This window comes from Centroberyx affinis, unplaced genomic scaffold (genome assembly GCF_046629955.1).
Source record: "Centroberyx affinis isolate AG114_WGS23_722 - 3 ecotype Tasmania unplaced genomic scaffold, CSIRO-AGI_Caff_v1 ptg004468l_1, whole genome shotgun sequence".
Classification (NCBI taxonomy): Eukaryota; Metazoa; Chordata; class Actinopteri; order Beryciformes; family Berycidae; genus Centroberyx; species Centroberyx affinis.
In genome coordinates this window covers 18,835-41,505 of record NW_027282129.1, presented here as the reverse complement: position 1 = coordinate 41,505, position 22,671 = coordinate 18,835, and the positions used below count along the sequence as shown (strand labels likewise).

Here is a 22,671-nt window from a genome sequence, read left to right as displayed (position 1 = left end):
TGGAAAAAATGATTTTAGAAACATTCTAAAATTTCAACATATGTGGTATCTGGTTTACAGTGGAAGTGGTTAGAAAGCTGAAGGCATGTGACAGAGGAATCACTTGACATTCTATTATTGCATTATTTTTGCATGCTTATTTGATTGGTCGTGCTCGCAGCTGCTTTTCTCACACCTTTGAAGACAGAATGAGAATTAAAATGAAATAAGTTTTATGTAGCTGGCATGTAATGAATGGATGATGTTGTCTAATTTACTAGGACACTGAGAACTGTATGTGCGGTCTCATATCTGTGCATGGTGATGATACACACAAGACAAATTCCCTGCGGGGCTAACGAACATCTCTTCTAATTGAAACAATACAATGAAAGACTGGGCAGACACAGTGTGGACATTTTCAGTCAATTTATTGATAGAAAAGAATAATTAAAATGTAGAATTGCACATCAATATATATATTTGTATTCTTCCTGCGATGTACAAATGTGCAGGGCTGAAACTCAACCTAAACAGTGAGAGAGAAATTCAACATTTTAGCAAGACAAACATGGAGTTGTGGCTCGCAATTCAGGGTTTCTGGCTAATTAATGTACTAGGATTGGTATTCCTTAATTCTTTTGACTTTTTAATTATCAGCAATCATGAGATTGAGACCCAGTGTTAGGGCAAGGGTTAATGTAATGCATTGCCTATCATATACATCATGTTAAGATCAAAATAAAGTATTTCTCTATCTGTGACTAGAACTAAAAGTAATAATTTTGGACCAAGTGACAAAGTGAAGCAATGCAAGATTGTTTTTTTTGTAATCTAGTAGGGCTGGACGATAATTCAATATTATCGTTTATTGTCTTTCAGTGGGATTATATTGTGATGATATGGTGATTTTGGGATATCGAGACGCACAATTTTGCTGTCTAAACTAATGAGAACAACTACTTTTATTTGGAAACTCAGACAAAATGAAGTATGGTAGGAATATTATGTGAAAATTTCAGTTTATTTTGACATCACACCAAACATTACCATTAATTTGATTATTTAACGTGATTTATCTTATGTGAGCCATATCGTCATATATATCAATATCGAAAAAAATCCTTATGATTATCGTGATATTGATTTCAACCATATCGTCCAGCCCTATCTAGATAGGCAATAATGGCCAAAAAAGTCAAAATCTGCACACAACAAACAAAAAAAAATACTCACCTCATCCTTAAACGACTCACATTAATCCTAATAAAATCACTCCAGGGAAACGTCAAATGCAGCACTTCTGGTGTTTACAATGCCAAAAAAAATTGTTTTTGGTAAATCCCTCTTCAACACCCCCAAGTCTCTCCCCACAGCATCAGGACATGGTCTACACCGCCCAAAACCCTACAGTCTTGGAAGTATTCCCACAACTGGAAAATGTCCGACATTTCGAGGCGTCACAGTGAGAACTCCAGAGAGAAGGCGTGGCTTAGGCACCAACTGAATAACAGGGGGAAAGAGGTAGAGATGGTGCGTTTGAGGCATTTAAGAGACCTGTTTGTTCACTGGACGAAGATGTCTCAAGGCTCACAGGAAAGCCACGAGGCTCGGTTTTCCAGCAGTGATGCCAGAGGTTGATGTAGGCTCTGAAATTGAGTTTAAACCGATCTTAAGCTTTGAAATCAATATTAAACTGATCTTAGGCTCTGAAAATCAAGTTTAAACCGATTTTAGGCTTCGGTACCTAATACTGTTGGTTGAGGTTCATTATTTATCCAGCGAAGGGTTTTGCTGAGTTGCTGTTCAGATAGGGGAAAGCGTTATTCACCTTCTGCTGGTCTTGGGGATTCAAACCGGCAACCTTTTGGCCAACAAGTCCCCTTCTCTAACATTTAGGCTACCAACGAATCCATCCACTGAATCCATTAATGCATCCGTTCGGTCCGATTTCAGCCGGACGTTTCAGTCTTATGTTATCCGTACCTTTTGTGATTTCTGGGGTGACGAGCGGCGGGAGGGGCTCAGCGACATCAGGAGCTCTGTGATTGGTCGGGCTTGGTGAACTTGCTCTGCAGGAACACCCTGGGGACACAAAGCCCCTCCTTCTTGTTGACGGTCTCTCTCAGGACGTAGTCGTTGGCCGCAGAGCGAAGACCCGCCGCCTCAAACAGCTCAGCCAGCAGCTCTGACAGGAGACAAAGAGCCGAGTGAGACGTTTAGGAAGAGGGGGAACACACAGCAGGTTGGAGTAGAGCTGGGCGATACGGTTGAAATCAATATCATGATCATTAAATGCTTTTTTTTCCCCGATATCGATATATATTAGGGCTGGGCGATAATTCAATATTATCGTTTATCGTCTTTCAGTGGAATCATATCGTGATGATATGAAGATATTTTGATATCGTGACACACATTTCTGCTGTCTGAATTGATGATGACAAGCACATTTTACTTAAAAACTCATAAAATGAGGTATGGTAGGAATATTATTTGAATATTTCTGTTTTGTTTGACATCACACCTAACATTACCATTCGGTTCAATGAGATGAACATTAATTTGATTATTTAACGTGATTTTGCATACATGAACCATATCGTGATATATATTGATATCGAGAAAAATCCTTATGATTATCATGATATTGATTTCAACCATATCGCCCAGCCCTAACATATATATATATATCACAATATGGATCACGTACGCAAAATCGGATGTTAAATAATCAAATTAATGTTCATCCCATTGAACCAAATGGTAATGTTTGGTGTGATGTCAAACAAAACTCTGAAATTCTCAAATGATATTCTTTAAAATGTTACCATACCTCATTCTTTTAACAAAATTTGCTTATTATGAATTTAGACAGCAGAATTGTGTGTCACAATATCCCAAAATCACCATATGATTCCACTGAAAGACGATATACGATAATATTGAATCACTGCCCAGCCCTAGGTTGGAGTTTGTGTAGAAACAAGCAATATGAAAACAAATGCATACCGGATAGCACTTGACTGCTGAATTCTATTAAGAAATGTCACTCTGTCCCTCTAATGTTGAAGTTTCTGCATAAATTGTTGTATAATTCACATATTGAATGGTTGAACTGCTGTCTAATTTACTCAGGAACTGAGCACTGCATGTACTGTCTGATTTTTGTGCATGTTCATCTCTCTTTATGATAGGTACAAGACAAAATCCCCTTGGAGCAAACGAAGATCTCTTCTAATTTAAACAGTACAATGAAATACTGGCTCAGCTGCAAGAAGCAAAGACGTCTTTAACAGCAAGAAAGAGAGTGAGAAAGAGAGAAATAGAAAAGAGAAAGACAGATGGAGACAGAATTTTATCACAGCCTCTTTCTTGGAAAAACAAAACCTTCTCTCCTGCGTCTCCACTAATCTGTCAGTCTGTCACCTTCTCAGCTACCAACATTCCTACTTTCTCACTGAAGAAAAAAAAAAAAACATTAAAATGAAGGGAATGGACTACCAACTTTCCACTGACCTTTGGAGAAGAAGTAGGACCTGGTGCCGTCTTGGCGGACGTAGAAGTTTTCCCCCAGCTTGTTTCCGGCCTTAAAGCGCAGCATGGCATGGTCGAACAGGCCGTAGTCTCTGAACAGGACGACGCCTCCGGGCTTCAGCACCTGGGTGCGTTACAGGATCGTTACATCACAACATGAGGATCAGCGCGTATTAAAGTACAGGGTGGGAAGATACCACCAGACACCAGTCACATGCTGGTGAATCTTCACCTGTGGCGTCACAACCATCACTTTGAGGTCTTATTCTGTTTGAACATCTAGTTGGATGGTGAAATAGTGAAAGTGGCCGGCTGGACATTTACATAATAATGAAAATAATAATAAAACACATAATCTACAAACATAATCTACTATGGAACAGGAGTCCCTCAGTTATTACATCTCAGCAGGGCAGGTAGTGCTGAAATGATTAGGTGATTAATTGATTAGTCAATCGACAGAAGATATTATAATTTTGATAATTGATTAATCGGTTTAGTCATTTATCAAGTAAAAATTGCAAACATTTTCTGGTTACAGCTTCACAAATGCTAAGATTTGCTGCTTTTCTCTGTTTCATATCATTATAAAATGAATACTTTGGGGTTTTATTGCCTGCTGCATTTCTGGTTTTGAACAGTTTGGTCAGTGGTCAATATGATTTATGCCAATAGCGGCCCGGCAGTATGACTGTCAATTAGGCCATATCCCTCTCTATCTTAAGGTTATTCTTCACAACAACAAATATCACTGTATGTGAGTCTACAACTAAAACAAAAATTTATTAATTACATTAAATTCTATTAAATGTCCAGTCATGTGTATCAGGACAGAGCGACAACATTTTCCATCCTTTTCTGGACATTTTAGTACAACTCCCAATTTTTTCACGATATGAAACTAATCAAATTGATTTTCCAAACTTTTCCATCCGTCCCAGCCCTGTGTGAGCCTGTCACCCCGGGTCTCTCTGCTCTCTCACCCTGCTGATGTTCTCCAGAGCCAGCCTCATCTTGTCGGGGTGGATGGCCGACAGGACGAAGATGAGAGTGACGACGTCCACGCTGCCCTCCGGCACGTTTTCCCTCAGGTCGTCTTTGGTTAAATCACACTGGAAGGCGCTGCAGCGCTCAGGCCGGTACAGAGGGTTTTGCTGTCAACAGAGAGGAAAAAAGAGCTTCACTAGTATTCTCCAATGGGATTTTTTTTAATTTTTTTTATGTTTAAATGTAGCCCTCCTGGGAAGGGATTCAAGGCTGCAGATAACGATTATTTTCATTACTGATTATTTTTTCGATCAGTCATTTTGTCTGTAAAACATCAAAAATAATGACAAATGCCTATCACAAGCTACTAGAGCCCAAAGTGATTCTTAAAATTACAAGATCACATTATTCTGACCAGCAGCCCAAAAAAACCCCCAAAGTATTTATTTTTTAATGATATGAAACAGAGAAAAGCAAGCAAATCGTAGCATTTTGTTGTTAAATGCCTTGCTCAAGGGCACCTTAACTATAGTTTTTGAGGAAGGGGAGAGAGTGGCGGCAGTAGCCTGGAGGTTAGAGGGCTTGTGACTGAAAGACTGCCGGTTTGAATCCCTGTACCAACTGAGAAAACATGGAATGAGTAACACTCCTTCTCCTTCAACAGCTACTGTTGAGCTGCCCTTGAGCAAGGCACTGAACCCCCACCTCCTCCAATGGAGCCGCTCAGTGACCGACAGTAGAAGACTGTGGTTGTACTGGGCAGCTCCCAGGTATTTAAGTGTGGTACTTATGTGTGAATGAGAAGTAAGGCATCAGTGGAAAATGCGACTTTCCCCAGATAAGTAAAGGTTAAAATAACACAGAGGGTAAACAGACAGTGTGATGGATGGATGGAAGTCTTACCTTGACAAACTCCACAGCTCGCGGTGAGAAGTCGCAGGCGTAAACGAAGACGTTGAGGTCTTCCTCCAGCAGAGGGAAGATACAGTTTCCAACCCCACAGCCGGCCTCCAGCAGCACCAGCCTCTGGGACTCAAACTGACAACCAGGCAGGACAAGGACAAAGCCAAGGGATGATCTCAAATACCAGTTCAACACTTTACTTAGTTCTAAAGGATCCGGTTCACCTGTTATTCCCACAATCCTCTTCCACCAAGATACACAGTGGAGGGAAAATTTGAAACTGTATTTAAAAAAAGTGCTGCTTGATCGATTATCTATATGCCGAAATGTTCAGAATACTCTAATAATTTGTTACAGGTATTAAGTTATGTTCTACCAAAGGATCGGGGCTATTTACTACACAAACAGTAATGTCAGTTACACAACTGAATACACAGTCATACTTTACAACAAAACCTTCACAAGTGGGGTTGCTTAGGACAAAATCAAATAAAAAGTGTGTCTTAATGTGTTAAAATGGTTGAAATCAATATAAGATTTCAACCACATAAGAATTTTTCCTCATATCGGTATGGCTCACATATGCAAAATCACATGTTAAATAATCAAATCAACGTTCATCTCATTGGACCGAATAGTAATTTTAGGTGTGATGTCAAACAAAACTGAAATGTTCAAATAATATTCCTAATTTGTCAGTTTTTAAATACACTTTGCTTGTTATCATCAGTTTAGACAGCGGAATTGTGTGTCACAATATCCCAAAATCACCATATCTTCACGATATGATTCAATTGAAAGACAATAAACGATAATATCGACTTATCGCCCAGCCCTACTTGACATGCAAACGTTTGGGAACCCGCTGAAGCTCCTCCTCACCTCTCGGCAGGCTTTGAGCTCTTCAAACTCTCTGGTGGTCCAGTGTCTGTCCTTGAAGAAATTCGTCGTGTTTCTTTTATAGAACAAGTCCCAGTTTTTCTGGGCTTCCTTCTCCAGCTTCATCTGCTTGAAGTCGGACACCAGGACCCGGTCACCGGTGAGTTTATCCAGCTCCTCCCGGGTTAAAACTCGAGCGGTGGCGGTTTTGGTTTGTCCGGGGACACAGGCGGGCACTTCATCTTTCGACCCGTGTTCGGGAGGTGCAATGTCGGTACCGAAACCTTCATCTCTCGGCAGTGCCATGCTGAAACCTCGTTTTGCCAAAAAGAGCTTTTAGAAGATTACCTGAAGTTTTGCTGCTTCGCTGTTTTGTCTTATATCATCAGTTCCAATCCGTCAATCAGTGGGAAAGCAAACATTTTAATACTTTTACGGTATATTTATTTGTACATATCATTAATGACGCTAATATTATCGTACTAATTTGAAATTGTTTAGGCTATTACATCTTCACACTCATTTGAAACGACATCTTGTCCGTTGTGTAAATTCTTCCGTATGGAAATTAGGACAGGATCCTCTTTGCTCCCGTGTGATGCCATCACTGTCGTTGCTCTTTACAGAATAAAAAGGTTATGTAGGCCTATTATAAGAATTTATTGTAATTGACCTGTGGTTGATTTATCAACAATATATATATATATTTCATTAAAAAAAGAAGTAGTATTGCTAATATTTGTTCCGCGAAGCACATCGGTGATATTTGACAGCTGGACCATAATAGGAAGAGGAGTGGCCGAGGGACGATGACGGATGGGATGTTTTGCTAAAGGTTAGCCAGCAGGCTAACTTTGTGTTGCAGTTGGCTTCTTATTGTGTTCTCTCTACATTTGCCAACTTCACTTCGGTTCCTCTGAATATTTTAGATAAATGTGAATCTTAAACAGTTTAAACGGAGACATGAACGGGAGTACGAATCCGCTGCTGGATAAAGAGGAGCATGTTTTGAAGCTCGGGGAGAGCTTTGAGAAGAGGCCAAAATCTTCCTTTCACACCATCAGATGTGAGTGTTGAAAACCCGCAGTGTGTTACATCGCTGTGTCACCGAATCACTGCAGAGTGTTAGTCAACTCAGCTAACTGTTTTGGAGGATTAGTTAGCTCACATGGACAGGCAGGCTGTCTCTTACACAAGCTAGCCACTTACCTGGATAATTGAATTAACTGTGATTCCCTTGGCCAATTATTGTTAAGATCTCAAGTTATTTTTTTTTACACCACACTCAGGTTTTAGCCAAGTGTACTGAAGAAGATTATGGCCATATGTGAAAAAAGTATTTGAGTTTTGTGCTTAATCTCAGAATTCTGAGAAAAAATTCAGATTTTAAAATAGAAGTAGAATAACATCATAACTCCAATACATTTCATTCACATGTGGTTCTAATCCTCTTCTGTACAAGTGTGTAGTATCGCACTTTACTGGATTAATCTAAAGACCAAATCTATAAGAATAACAATTTAATGTTGACCCCAATGTATCTAAGGACCCAATATTAACTGCCATCTTATGCCATCATCCCCTATACTTTTTTAAGTTGTATGACTGGACTTGCACTTTAATATGTTATTATAATGTGTTATTTAATATGTCATTATACTACTGTGTAGTTTAGTCTAGATCCCAATAAATGAGGCACAACTTGGAGCTAGTCTGGCATCAGGATGGAAGTAACTAATTACATTTACTCAAGTGTAATTGACTAGTTTTTTGTGTGCTTGTACTTTTTTTTAGTATTTTTTAAGACTAGGGCTGGGTATCGCCACTGATTTCCCGAATCAATTCGATTCCGATTCACAAGGTCCCGATTCGATTCGATTTCAGATTTGATTCGATTCAATTCAATATCGTTTCGGTTAGGGATATTTCTGTTACAACATCAATTTTGCTTGGATATGAAAGAGATTCTCAGAGAACTAATGCTGTAAATTGTACAAGGAACCCTCTAACCTGGTGCAGTATTAAAAATATTAATGTTTACATTAATAATTGACCCCAAATCAGTTACATTAATGTACTTTTTATTGAACATGACCAACACACTACAGCAGTCAACACAATATAGTGCAAGTTGTGCAACTCCACAGACTCTACAGTCAGTGAGAGTGACCAGATAAGTGCTTTCTTTAGTGCAGTGTAGCTTCAAGCTTCAAGCATCCACGGGAAAAGGCATATATTAAAAGATCGATCTCTGGATTTTATGAATCGATATCGGATCATTCAAATGAAGATCAATTTAAATCGGAAAATATTTTTTTTAAACCCAGCCCTATTTAAGACCACTAATTTTACTTTTACTTAAGTACATTTTTGCTGAAGTATTGTACTGAGCTACATTTTATCGCATCCATTACACAGGACAGATTCAGCTCTTCATAAGCATCCAAAACTGGATCAGCGTAGACTGAGAAACTGTGGATCCATTCACAGTGAGAAGAGTAATCTGGCTTTACTTTGTTTCTGCGCTTCATTTTGTCATTTCCAAAGTTCCCAATTGTTCAGCAAGTGGGGAAAAAAAGGTTAGTGCAGGACAGGTGCATCAGAGAAACACAGTAAACTTTCCAATAGGATGAACTCCCGCACACTGCTACTTGCAATACAACACCTTTATTGTATCGTAACGTTTCGATCCGACCGGACCTTCGTCAGACTAGTGAGTGGATCTTGTCATTCGGACGTCTTAAATAGATAAAGCTCCACCCCTCTCTGTGTCCTCAGCTGTGAGACAATCATGACATCAGTAGGGTAAAGAGTAAACCAATGCAATATCTTATAGAATCAAATAGTCAATAATTATCCCAATAACCACATATTATATACAAAATTTGTTTACAGTATGTATACAGGGATTAAGCACCATTGTAATGGGACATCGGTCATACTTGACTTTCATAAATCATTACATGGGTCTAATTTAGTAACATAGACGAGGAGACTCCATTCTTACTACAGCATCACATGCCGTGGTATCTCATCATTCAGTCGGTTTGTTTATAGGGTTTGCAATGTGTATATCAAATACATTTCTCTCGGATTTAAGATCTTCTCTACATCACCACCTCTATCTGGTGGATTCACCTTTTCTATACCACAGAACCTGAATGATGAGATGCCATGTTGACAATCATTGAAGTTAACTGCCACTCTATCATTTCTCCTGATAGAGCGCTTATGTTCGCTTATCCTCTGTTTAAGAGGACGAGAGGTTTTCCTCTGTAAGCCAGACCACACGGACACTTTATCATATATGACATGAGAAGTAAAGTGTGCAGGAATTAATTCTATTGCAAAGTTTCCAATTAAAAGAATCTAGTTTGATCTCTCTCCTCTCGTCCTTTTACAATCACATGGAAAAGATCACAGCTAACAACGTTCTCTTTTCTAAAAAAGTAGCTTGGTAACTTTTACTCTGAGGACATTTTAAATGACACACTTTTTACTTTTCACATCAGTAACTTTACTTCTACTTAAAGCGGAACTAAGCAGCACTTTTGGCTGAAGTGGTTCTACCCTAAAATAAAAATAAACAAAATATCAGCAAAATAAAAGTACTTATTCTCGAGTAGGACATTCTAGTACCAGAGGTGGTAGAAGTACACAAATTCCCTACTCAAGTAAAAGTGCAGATACTCTTTATATTATATATATATATTTAAAAATATACTCTGGTAGAAGTTGAAGTACCATTTCAAATCCTTTACTCAAGTCAAAGTTTAAAAGTACGTGGACTTAAATTTACTTAAAGTATAAAAGTAAAAGTCGTTCTCTAAAATAGTTATTTCTAATGTTCTAAACTGGTTTTCTGTTGAGCGTTCCTCTGAATCCCAGATGAGAAAGAGTCTGCAGCTCAGATCACTAACGTTAATTCTAGCAGCTGAATTCATGAACGTTAATTCTCTCTCTTGTTGCTTCTCTCTTCTTCATGTTGCTTCTCTCTTCTTCGCGTTGCTTCTCTCTCTCTCTCTCCCTTCCCTAATTTTTGGTGTCACTTTGCTGAACAAGCAGCCAATCACATCTGGCTCTTGATCAGCTGTTTCCGGGATGGAAGCTGTCTGATGCTGAAAATACATTTTTCTTAGAACATCAGTTGATGATTTCCCAAGAGTAACGAGTCTGTTTTGAAAATGTAGTGAGTAGAAAGTACAGATTTTTCTTTTGAAATGTAGTGAGTAAAAGTAAAAAGACTTCAGTGAAAGAAAAACTTGAGTAAAGTACAGATACTTGAAAGTCTTACTTAAGTACAGTAATGAAGTATTTTTACTCTGTTACATCCCACCTCTGTCTAGTACTCTTTCTATGACTGTCTGGCATAAACAAAGTGCAACAATTTTTCCATTAATGTGATATCTTTTCCACACTATTTATATCTCCTCATGTCTTCCCTTTGCAGATGACTTCAAACCAGCGTCTATCGACACGAGCTGCGAGGGGGAGTTACAAGTTGGGAAAGGAGATGAAGTCACCATAACATTACCTCACATTCCAGTAAGGCTTCCTGCTTTATATATTTGTATACACTTCCCGTCAAAAGTTTGGACACACCACATTTTTCTTTATTTTTACTATTTTCCACATTTTAGAATTATAGTAAAGACATCAAAACTATGAAATAACACAAATGGCGACCAAAAAAGTGTTAAACAAACCAAAACTATCTTATATTTTAGATTCTTTAAAGTAGCCGCCCTTTGCCTTGATGGAAAGGCAAAGGCTTTGGAAAGAAATTCATACATAGGATCAACTTCACTATTTATATTTGTCTAAGAAACTAATTTCAAGCATTTAAGCAGAAGCCTTTAGATCAAAATGGCTTTAAGAGAATGAAAAACATAGAAGATTCAATCAGGTGTGTTCAAACCTTTGACTGTAGTGTAAAAATCCATATTGAAAAAAATTGTTTATCATGATTATTGTGATATTGATTTTTCAACTATATCACCCAACTTTAAAGTGAAGCACATTATGGGTTAGTATTGAAGTTAGGAGTCATCTTAAGATATTTGCCTATACAATAGTTAGATAGTTTAGATGAAAGAGTCATTTTTGTGTTTTTCAAATACTTCCTCGTGAATTTCAGGTACCTAAATGTTTCCAGAATGGACATATACAGGACATATAGTCATACTTCATATTCATATTGTGGGTGTTGTGCTCGCAGGGCTCCACGCCTCCCATGACAGTGTTCAAAGGGAACAAGCGGCCGTACCAGAAGGACTGTGTGCTCATCATTAACCACGACACCGGGGAGTTCGTACTGGAGAAGCTGAGCAGCAGCATCCAGGTCAAGAAAACCAGGTGAGAGGTCAAAGGTCACCAGCCGGGAAATTCTGACTGTTTTACACCAGTGAAAACAGTGGAAGTAGGGTGCTGTCTTGGGTGTGGACAGTGTAGCGGTCTGATCTCAGAGTTTTGGGGATTTTACAAGTTAAGTTAAATGTATGTAAAAGCTCTTTTCACATAGAGGTTTGTCACAAAGTGCTTCTCAGAGCAACAGTGGACATAAATACACACAACTGTTGGGGAAACAACCTTTTTCAGTCACAGTCAACCTTAAAATTTCCTGTCATCTCAGGCCAGTGAAAACAAAATTAAATGGTTATTCCACCAAAATCACAATTATAACCATAAAGCACTTAATAATTTACATTTTATTGTCTGCGTATTTTGTTTTGATTTCTTCATTTAATACAATTCATAAACATTCATTCATAAATAATCCTTTGAGGCGTCAACACTCCACCCTGGCATCTTTGGCGCCCCCTTTTGGAAGTTGGAAGCTACTAGGCTGAATTAAAAAATTGCATCCCGGAACGTTGTACATCCATTTTAGGGGGAAAAGTTCATCACTCAATATCTCTAAAATATAGTGGATCCAGGCAGTTAAACTGTTATCATTTTGTCAGTCAGTGACTTATTTGCATAGAAACCTTTAAAAAAAAAAAGTACCAGAATTTGTTTTAATGTCTTGCCTTCATTTGTTAGAGTTGGCGTCTTTTTAAATGTTGTATCTCCCGTTTCGTAAACCACATTCTTTCATTTCTGTTTGTGTCGGTGTGAAGGTGCTGTAGCGTATCGTTACTGACCGAAATGTAGTTTGTTTCTCCTCTTTATTATCTTATTAGTCCCCCAGACAATATTTTACAGTAGTGTATGGGGAAATATATGCAACATACCCAACGCAAGACCTAAGGAAAAAACGGGAGAACATGGGAGGGAAAGAAAGGAGACAAAAAGAAACACTACATCATGAACATGATTTGCTCATTGCCCAAGCCAAACATTATTTGTGTATTTTGTGTGGTGGGAAGGTGTTTTCCTTTTTTGAGTCGGGGAGAGAGGGAATTTCTTGGGGTCTTTTGTGTTTAATTACTTTTTCACCTACTTTTACTTACTTGCTTTTCTCTGCAATTTTTGTAAATGTGTGACCTACTACTTCAAAATAAAAAATATAAAACGAAAAGAATATAGGCCAGGATGAACTCTTGAAAGACTCAAAGGATTGATAATGTGTGTGTGTGTGTGTGATTCAGGGCGGAGGGCAGCAGCAAGATCCAGGCCCGGATCGAGCAGCAGTCGGTCCGGTCCAGCCAGCCCAGCTCCCAGTTCCGCGCCCCCACCAAGCCCGGGGCGGGGGTCAAGACCTCCCCCTCCCCCTCCAAGGACAACCCGTCCCCAGAGCCGCAGCTCGACGACATCAAGAGAGGTGAGGAGGGCCGCAGCAGCCCAGACTGGGACAGAACAGGGTTCAGTACACACTAGGGTTGGGGTTCGAAAGGGGGGCGGAACCTACCGAAGATGAACTGGTTGCTCCCGCAGTTTGAGTCTTAGCACTCGTCGTCAACTTGTCAAAATGCCGCACTCTTTTATTTTGATTTGATGCTGTATAGTAGGGCTGAACGATTTTGAAAAAATATCTAATTGCGATTATTTTGACTGATATTGCAATTGCGATATGATTTGCGATATTATCATTGAAAAACGTATTAAAATGATTATGGTGTGATTTTTGCGGGGATCTGTACCAAACAAAGATGTTTTCTTAAGTCTGGAGAATATGATGTGTAGGCCAGGACATCTCTGCAGCACCACGATATTTAATTTAAAATGGTATTTTGACACACATTTCACCTTTAACAAATATTGTGCCTCCTGCGATTTGAAAATTGCAGTAGGCCATATTGCAATTTCGATAAATTTTTGATTAATTGTTCAGCCCTACTGTATAGATAAATGTTTAAGCATGGCGTTGTGTGGACCTTGCCGCAAATATTGCATTTCGCTATTTGTTCATTGATTTTAGTGAAGTGCACCCACACTTTCGAACATCTGAGACGATCTACCGTGTTCAGTCAGTCCAGTAAACAAACTGGGGAGTTAACGCACACTCGTATTATGTCATTAGTTTCAGACAGCAGTTGTAGAAGAGAGAGGAGAAAAAAAAGATTTGATAAGAGATTTGTTAGACTCGGAGCTTAACGAATCTCTGTATTTTACCAACTTGTAACCGGTACACACACAATAGATCTCTTCACAAACATGGCTGACAACTTTCTGTCTCCTCTGACTCTTACTTACTCTCACTTATTTTGTGTTTCAACAGAGTGTATAATAGAGCTGCAACGATTAATCGATTAGTTGTCAACTATTAAATTGATGGGCAAGTATTTTGATAATCGATTAATCGGTTTGAATAATTTTTTAAGAAAAATAAGTCAAAATTCTCTGATTCCAGCTTCTTAAATGTGAATATTTTCTGGTTTCTTTACTCCTCTATGACAGTAAACTGAATATCTTTGGGTTGTGGACAAAACAAGACATTTGAGGACGTCATCTTGGGCTTTGGGAAACACTGATCCACATTTTTCACCATTTTCTGACATTTTATAGACCAAACAACTAATCGATTAATCGAGAAAATAATCGACAGATTAATCAACAATAAAAATAATCGTTGCAGCCCTACACCATAGATCTGTTCACAAACATGGCTGGCGTTCTTCTGGGGGGTATAGATCTGTTCTCTCCATTGCCAGCAATATTAAAAAGCCACCTTTCTGTCTCCTCTGACTCGTACTTACTTACTCTCACTTACTTTGTGTTTCAACAGAGTGTGTAACACAGTCCGGGTGTTGTCACTGACGTGTCTTTGTGTTTCTGTCATCAGAGCTGCGGGCGGAGGTGGAGGTGATCGAGCAGATGAGCAGCAGCGGCAGCAGCAGCTCGTCGGACTCGGCGAGCGCCTCGGGGAGCGGCGACGACAGCTCCAGCAGCGACGGCGAGCGCGACGCCCCCCCACCGCACGGCCAGGCCGCCTCCCCCACCCGCCACCCCATGGCCAACGGGGCGGCCGACCGGCAGCAGGGCAACAACCAGCTCATGAACACGCTGCGTGAGTGTCACAGGGTTTACGCTTCGCCTCCGGCCGCGCTCTGCTGTGTTAGCCTTACTCAGACTCTGGCCCCCTTTACACCTTGCATTAAAATGCGTCTCGTATCCAGATTGTATCTAGATATGATTTAACCTGATTACATTTACACCTGGTATTAATATGTGTCTCCAGTGTCCACACTGAGGTCCGATCCAGCTCAAACAACCGAACGTCACATCCTCCTCTCGTTTGCGCGGGTCCAAAAAAAAAAAAAAAAAAAAGATGATACCCATCCGTGAAGCCGCGCTATTGTATGGACTTATGCTTGCTTTTGGAGGCGGGGGAAGAAGCCGTCTTCAACAACTGGAATGCCGAAGACGAAAGTCTCGCGCGATTACGTATTTCCGCCCACGTAGTTGTTGTATGTGGGTTGAAAAGGCAATTGCATTTACACTTGTGTTCAATGTGGTCACGATGCGTCCCTGACCACCTCCGGAGGCGGTTTGGCCGATCGGATCACAATCCGTCCTCAATGCGTCTCGGGTGCATTTACACCTGTACTTTCATGTGGTCAAGCACTATCCGATTGCAATCCGATCACCCAAAACGCATTTTAATGCAAGGTGTAAAGGGGGTCTCTGAGTAGACGTCTTGCTTTTAATTCCATTCCTGTGATATTCTGTCACACTCACTCCTGCACTAAACTGACCTCAAACCCACCCGCTCCGCTTGTATGGGGCCATTATTGTAGCAGATCTATTTGCAAATGTAAATGTGAAAATGTGTACATAGATCTGTGAATGCGTGGACAAATCTCTAGACAAGGCAGACTACGATGGAATCTTGATTGCTTGCTGTAAGGAGTCGTAGTTAACTTTGAAATTTCCCTCCAAGATTTCATCGTAGTCTGCTTTGCATTGGCACAACTGCAGCCATAAACTACCATTTACCACTACTACTATTTACAGATTTGTCTACACATTTACAAATCTCAATACACTTGCAAATCTGAATACAGATTTGGAGATTTTTTTACACATTTACAAATCTGATTACGCACACACGGATTCTGAATACACATTTGCAGATTCCTGTACACATTCACAAATCTCAGTACGCATTTAAAGATTCTTTTTACAAATATTTACAAATCTGATTACGCACACACGGATTGAGATACAGTTACACAACTCTCCACACACATTTGCAAATAGATCTGCTACAATAATGGCCCCATACGCCCGCACCCTAAAAGTTTTGTCCCACTCCTAACAGCTTTTGAAAAGTTTTGTCCCGCGATGTCATGTTGTATTATTCTAGCTATCGAGAAACGTCTGTGATATGGAGCCATAAATTACAGTGATTTAATTCATTTTGTGTGGATCTTTAAACATTTAATTTAGTCGTGTGTAATAGGGCTGGGTGTTGGCACTGGTCTCCCAATTTGATTCGATATTGATTTGATTCAGTTAGGGGTCGATTCAGTTCTAATAGCATTACTGGTTAGATATGAAAGAAATTCTCTGAGAAATAATGCTGTGAATGCTCTGTAATATGGTGCATTACTAAAATGGTTAATGTTTAACATTGACAGTTGGAGGAGAAGAGGCCCGCGACAATACTATAACGTTTTGTGAAAATCCGCACACATCCACTGAAAAAAGGCATAGATTGATTAATCTCTGGATTTCAAGAATTGATATTGGCTTGTCCAAATGAAAATAGCAATTAATCGGAAAATCTGTATTTTTACCCGACCCTACTGTATAATAGATAAACAGATGAATATTGCGTGGGAACAATGGATTCAGTTTCAAAGTAGACTAGGCCCTTTTGAAGAGAGAGAGAGAGTGTGATCCGCCTGCTCACTCTCCACCTGCTTGGTGCTGAGCCGAAGCTTTCCGGCGCTGTCCCCGGCCGTGTCCCATGGGATTCAACTGAGGTCTCTACTCCGGAGTGTTTACTTCTTTAAGGTTGATTTATTTGGCCAGATGAGAACAATCCCATTCAAACTTAACCACACTGAGACGTCTGAAAATGCAGGTCTCTGTCCTCTAGTGCAGTGTCAGATTTTGTCTCTCAGACCCAAATGTATAGGGAGATAACAGAGAAACTATGATCACAACAGTCATTCTTCTACATTCTCTAATTGTGTTAACTTCTTGTAAATTCAATAATGGTGAAGTTTAACAATTCATCAGTTTGCTGGGGACCCCCTGGAACCCCCTCAAGGACCCCTGGTGGTCCCTGGACCACACGTTGAGAACCACTGCTCTAGAAAGGCACCTAGAAAACGCTGGTGCGCTGGTTGCACTGACATTGGCCACAGTCTGTAAGAGCTCAGCCTGCGTTCACTTGCTTTTGGATATATCAGAAAAACAAATTTACCCACTTGGAAATTTCACATGACCGCCATACCTAACCTAACCCTAACCCGGATGATGAAGTCAGAAATTCAGAGGGAATTTTGCTGCCCAAGTTATGATGCAATGAGAACCTTTAACCACAGAACTTGAATGGATGGATGGCCTTCCACTGTTTGTCATGGTAATTTGGCTAGTACAGCATAAAATGGCGATTATGGCATTTGAAGGGTTAATTGCCATGGTGACAACACAAGTCTGGGCATTAAGGCTGTAAGCATAGCATAGCATGTGAAGACCTGAGCGTCAGACTTTCCATGTTTAAATCTTTTTTATTGAGGAAACAGTCGTAAAATACATTCAGTATTACAGATTTGTCCTCGCTTTAGAGTTAGGGACAGAAGAAACAAACAAAGAGAAAAGAAAAAACAAAACAAAACAAAAACAAAGCTATCCCCTTAACCCACCCCCCTCCCACCTTCCCGGGACTTTACATCTTGTCACACCAAAGGGGGCCATCAATATTGTACAACTGATCAGTTTGAGTTATCAATGTATTGGAGAAGGGGACGCCAGATCCTGTTGAACTGTTTCAGTTTGTTTAATAGCGAGAACCATATTCTCTCCAGGTGAGAAAGTTTTACTATTTCTTCCAGCCATAATTTGACAGGTGGGACCTCTTGCCTTTTTCCAAAACATTAAAAAGTGTCAGACTTTCCCACCGGCACTTGAACGCACCGCATCAGTCCTCGGGCCAGAGAGCGGACAGTTTCTGGACTAGTGTGTGTCTCATTGTGGAATGAAACTGTTCAGTAACAAACGATGTTCTAACCGGTTTTGTCCTTCTGGTCTTCACAGGAAACGATCTTCAGCTGAGCGAGTCGGGCAGCGACAGCGACGATGACTGAACCTCCTGCTGGTCTCTCTCTCTCTCTCTCTCTCCATCTCTCTCTCCCTCTCTCTCTCTCTCATCATCACCCCCTCTCCGCTCTCCTCTTTCTTCTTTCTGCCCGGTTCCTTCGTTCCTTTGCTGTGATAGCTGACCCCAGCTGTATATCATGGTTTGACTGTAAGTTTTTATTTTTATTATTTTATTTTATTTTAGTATTTCCTTAAAGCTGGCCAGCCTGGAGATTTAAGAGTGTATTTTTATTAGATGTATATTTTGTTTTGTATATCAAAACTTTACAAAAAAAAAAATCAAACTTTAAAATATGAGAGGTTTGGAAGATTATATATTAGAGTGCACATACATATTTTCTGTACTTAGAGCAGCTAGTTTTATCTACTTGTATCACGCGGCGTCTGTTTTGGTTTTGTGTTCCTGGACGGACGAGGAGGACGGTGTTTTTAAAATATCGCCCCTCGTCCTCTCCGCTCGTCTCTTTGTGTCAGAGATAATTTGACAGAAGTTTCTCCATTTCGTGTTTTTATCAGTTCACCATAAATCAATCCATAAATCGCAGCGCTTCACAGAAAGCCTGTGCATGAACAATGAACAACAAATAAAAGAAAGTTGGGAGGCATAAAATACAGTTAATTATGTTTGTCAGTCAATGTGTCATCTGCTTTTTTGTATCAAGTATGTATTGAGATGGACACAGACTGATATACACTACCAGTCAAAAATTTGGACACACCACATTTTTCTTTATTTTTACTATTTTCCACATTTTAGAATAATAGTAAAGACATCAACACTATGACATAACACAAATGAATTATGCAGCGACCAAAAAAGTGTCAAACAAATCAAAACAATCTTATATTTTAGATTCTTTAAAGTAGCCGCCCTTTGCCTTGATGGAAAGGCAAAGGCTTTGGAAAGAAATTCATACACAGGATCAACTGCACTATTTATATTTGTCTCTAAGAAACAAATTTTAAGCATTTAAGCAGAAGCCTTTAGATCAAAATGGCTTTAAGAGAATGAAAAACATGGTACATTCAGTCAGGTGGGTCCAGACTTTTGACTGGTAGTGCAGAAACAATCAGCTGCCTAATCTCAACTTTTTGTTTCTTGTTCATTGTTTTTATCAGTATCTCAGAAAAGGCCATGGGTAACGTCAAGCTCATGTCAGATCATGAAACGGTTATCCGAGTGTGACTGGTTAAAGGGGAATTCCACCAAAATTCGCTTTCAGTTTGTGATTTTACTTTCAGTTTTTAAGCATTTTGAGTCATGAAGCTCTCAGGATCAAGGAGAATGTCGTCTCATGAGATCAAATTACACTGCCTGAGATGTTTGAGAGAAACGTTTATGGATAGTGTGTTCCCATACCAGTAATAAAGTAATAAACCACTTCAGGCTTTACAATTCAATGATGTCGTGGGATTGAATTTTCCTTGATCTTGAGAACCCATAATTCAAAACGGAGCAAAAATACATTAGGGAATTTTAGGTAAATGTCTACTTTTGCAGAAAAACAACTGCAAAGACAATTTTGGTGGAATTTCTCTTTATTGTAGCATTAGCTAGTACGAATGTTGTTTCTTAGCAGGTTTTCAGGATTCCTTACCTGTTGCTTTTCTTCTGGCGGACAGGCAAACGTTGGCAAAGCACTTTAGCTTCATTACTTTCATCCTCTCTCTCTCTCTCTCATGACATTTTTTGAACGTCATGATTAAATCCAACCAGTCACAGTATAACCAGTTACATTAGCACTTACGCAGAAAACACTGAGTGTGTTCCTAGTATTGTGGTCATTACTGCAAAAAAGTAATAAAATTCCACATTACTCATTACTTTTAAAAGTAATGAATTACTTTACTTATTACTCCCTGAGACTAATAAGTTAAGAAAGTAAATAGTTACTCTACTTGTTACATTACCTTTGTGTTACACCCATAAATTATTGTGTTACAGGCTTACAGCATTAAATTCAGACTTTCTGAGTCGTATTTCCCACTTTGTGGCTCGTTTATGTCGCTCTGCTCTAATTCTGACATTTCCAACCTGACTTAAATGGAATCTTTCATAGATATTGCACCAATAAAGAGGTTAAAAAGGCTGAAGAATGAAACACAAGTAACGAACAATGTGTTAGATCAGGAGCTGTGATGTGATTACTGAAACTGGAACAGTAATGCCTTACTTTACTAATGTGATTACAGTAGGGCATTACTTTGTAACACATTACCCCCAACACTGGTCTTTTCACGAATTAGACCGACCCGGTGAATCCAGGTTATTGATTTGAGCTGCTGAATCCACTTCAGTCATGAAGGGAGAGATGTCGATGAAAGTTTAAATCTTGAATTGAGTTGTGGGCATCAATATGAGGAGAGGCCTCTTAATGTTTTATACACTGAGTGCATAAAGAGTTTGGAGAGGTCTGCTCCAAAATGTTTTATATCCATTTAAAAAAAAAAAAAATCATTACCAGAAGTTCATTATTCAGTATCTGTAAAATGCAGAGGATCCAGTCTGGAATAGTGGTAACATTTTGTCTACCAAGAGCTTTTGTTACCTTCTGTCCTTGGCAAACTATCATTATGTGTTTAAATCTTGTCCTGTCAATCATGTGAGAGTACGTGTCTTTGTGGATATCTCACTTCAGAACCAAACTTTTCATAGAATAACCCTACTGTAGTACCATTCCAGGCCTTGCAGCATTTCAGTTTGCAAATCAAGGTGAATGTCTCATCTTCTGAAAATGCCAAAGAGTTGAACGATCCCTCGTCATAAACAGAGAACAGAATGAAATCTGAACTCGTTATGTTACGTCATGTCATTGTCATTCTGTTTGTTTTGCTTTTATCTGAGAGTGTGTGTGTTGTGCATATGAGTCGTGACATCAGTGGGTCTTGCCCTTATCCCCCCTATCTGCAGCGGCCACTGGTGTTAGTGAATATCATTCGGTATTGGTTGTACAGTATATCACTATTTATGCAACGCAACAGCCCACAGTGAAGAGTTTCATTACAAAATGAGATATCAGCCAGGGTTAGCTCGATATATCAGTTAGCTGATATATTTTACTCAACAGATTCAGAAGTGGCAGTCTGTAAAACATGCAATGAAAATCTTCAAGAGCTGCTATGAGATTTTAATGGAGAGTTTTAGTGTCCCATAATGGTGTAAATTCTGTTTCAGAGGCTTTTCTTCCCTACAAAGAATACAATTATGGGGGAACATTGAATTGTTGTAATTTCGGGGAATTATTTGGATTTTTTCTTCAGTCTTCAGAAACCCATATCGGTCAAATTGTAACATCGCTTGGACATCTTGGACATCTTCTTTTACCAAATGGTTGTTGGCCAGAAAATCTAATTCACTGTGGAATATCATTTGAGTTTTTAGCTATCTTACAAGATAGTGACAGTTCAGAGAATGTAATTTTCAAATATTTAGCAATGGACATCAGGTGAGTTTTTTTTTATTCCAAATGGATATGTAGCATTTTGAAATGAAACTCTTCAATAATTGTTAAACAGTAGAAAGGTAAAGGGTTTGATGAATATCCTCATGTTGCGAAAATTAAAATATTACCATTATCTCCTATCATATGTATTGGAAAAAGGGCCAGGGTATAGCTGGTGTTGTTCTAGGTGTTATATATCATGGCTGTGTTTCTCAGAAGCATCTTCAGATGAAGTTCAGAGATGAGCTCAGTCTTCAGACGGCTTTGGGGAACACAGCAGGACCGTTACTGACATACCACACAGTACTTGTAACCATAACAGTTGTGCGTCATGTATTCTGATTCCTAACGCAGAGTACCAGTTACTGTATATTCCTCAGGGTGGGAAATTACCATTAGCCACATACTGCTACATTTTGGCTGTGGCAGATAAGTTTGTCAGCCATTTTGGCAGGAAAACGACCATCATTCAGAGTCCTGCTCTATTCTAAACATCTACTTGGCTGGTGAAACAGTCAAAGCGGATGGTGAATTATTAAATGAACCAGCCACTGTGGCAAGTGGACAGAAAAGGAAAGTCAAATATCCTACTCTGGTATTCCTTCTGGCATCTGTAGTTTCTGACCCACTTCTGTGCTCAGACGGACTCTGTCGTATTTGGTGCTTTAGTTCTTATGTTTTTCATTAGTGCTATGTTCATGTGAAATGTGTTTCTACCAATTTGAAGTGTATTAAAAGTGTGCAAATGCATTTAAAATTGTTGTTTTTGTTCATTTTAGCATATGTTGATTGTTTTTCTTAATGAGTGATAATGTTATAACTATCGGTCAAAAGTTTGGACACACCACATTTTTCTTTATTTTTAGTATTTCCGACATTTAAAATAATCGTGACATCAAAACTATGAAATAACACAAATGGAATTATGCAGGGACCAAAAAAGTGTTAAACAAATCAAAACTATCTTATATTTTTGATTCTTTAAAGTAGCCGCCCTTTGCCTTGATGGAAAGGCAAAGGCTTTGGAAAGAAATTCATACATAGGATCAACTTCACTATTTATATTTGTCTAAGAAGCTAATTTCAAGCATTTAAGCCGAAAGCCTTTAGATCAAAATGGCTTTAAGAGAATGAAAAACATAGTATATTCAATCGGGCGTGTCCAAAATTTTGACTGGTAGTGTATGTGATTATTTTATTATATTATTTATTTATAAAATTATTCAAGCTA

At 39.2% G+C, this 22,671-nt stretch overlaps 2 protein-coding genes across 5 annotated transcripts; one reads left to right on the top strand and one right to left on the bottom strand.

Moving 5' to 3' along the window:
* Window positions 1-442: 442 nt before the first annotated feature.
* Window positions 443-6,812, bottom strand: mettl6 (methyltransferase 6, methylcytidine). 4 transcript variants are annotated; one of them, XM_071544120.1, is made up of 6 exons: window positions 6,289-6,812; window positions 5,407-5,541; window positions 4,500-4,670; window positions 3,499-3,640; window positions 1,966-2,167; window positions 443-1,482 (listed from the first exon to the last, which is right to left on the bottom strand). In XM_071544120.1, exons 1-5 carry the CDS (start codon window positions 6,589-6,591, stop codon window positions 2,013-2,015), a joined length of 906 nt encoding a protein of 301 aa, XP_071400221.1. In that variant the 5' UTR covers window positions 6,592-6,812; the 3' UTR covers window positions 443-1,482; window positions 1,966-2,012. The 4 variants fall into 4 exon arrangements, 3 of the variants coding, with proteins under 3 accessions (XP_071400221.1, XP_071400220.1, XP_071400222.1); XR_011696859.1 differs by having other exon boundaries at window positions 444-508; window positions 1,216-2,167; XM_071544119.1 differs by having other exon boundaries at window positions 443-2,167.
* A 299-nt stretch (window positions 6,813-7,111) lies between these two features.
* eaf1 (ELL associated factor 1) lies at window positions 7,112-22,193 on the top strand. The gene is made up of 6 exons (XM_071544122.1): window positions 7,112-7,351; window positions 10,736-10,830; window positions 11,504-11,640; window positions 12,876-13,048; window positions 14,510-14,734; window positions 17,935-22,193. The coding sequence occupies exons 1-6, from the start codon at window positions 7,249-7,251 to the stop codon at window positions 17,982-17,984; spliced, it is 783 nt and encodes a 260-aa protein (XP_071400223.1). The 5' UTR covers window positions 7,112-7,248; the 3' UTR covers window positions 17,985-22,193.
* Window positions 22,194-22,671: the final 478 nt, after the last annotated feature.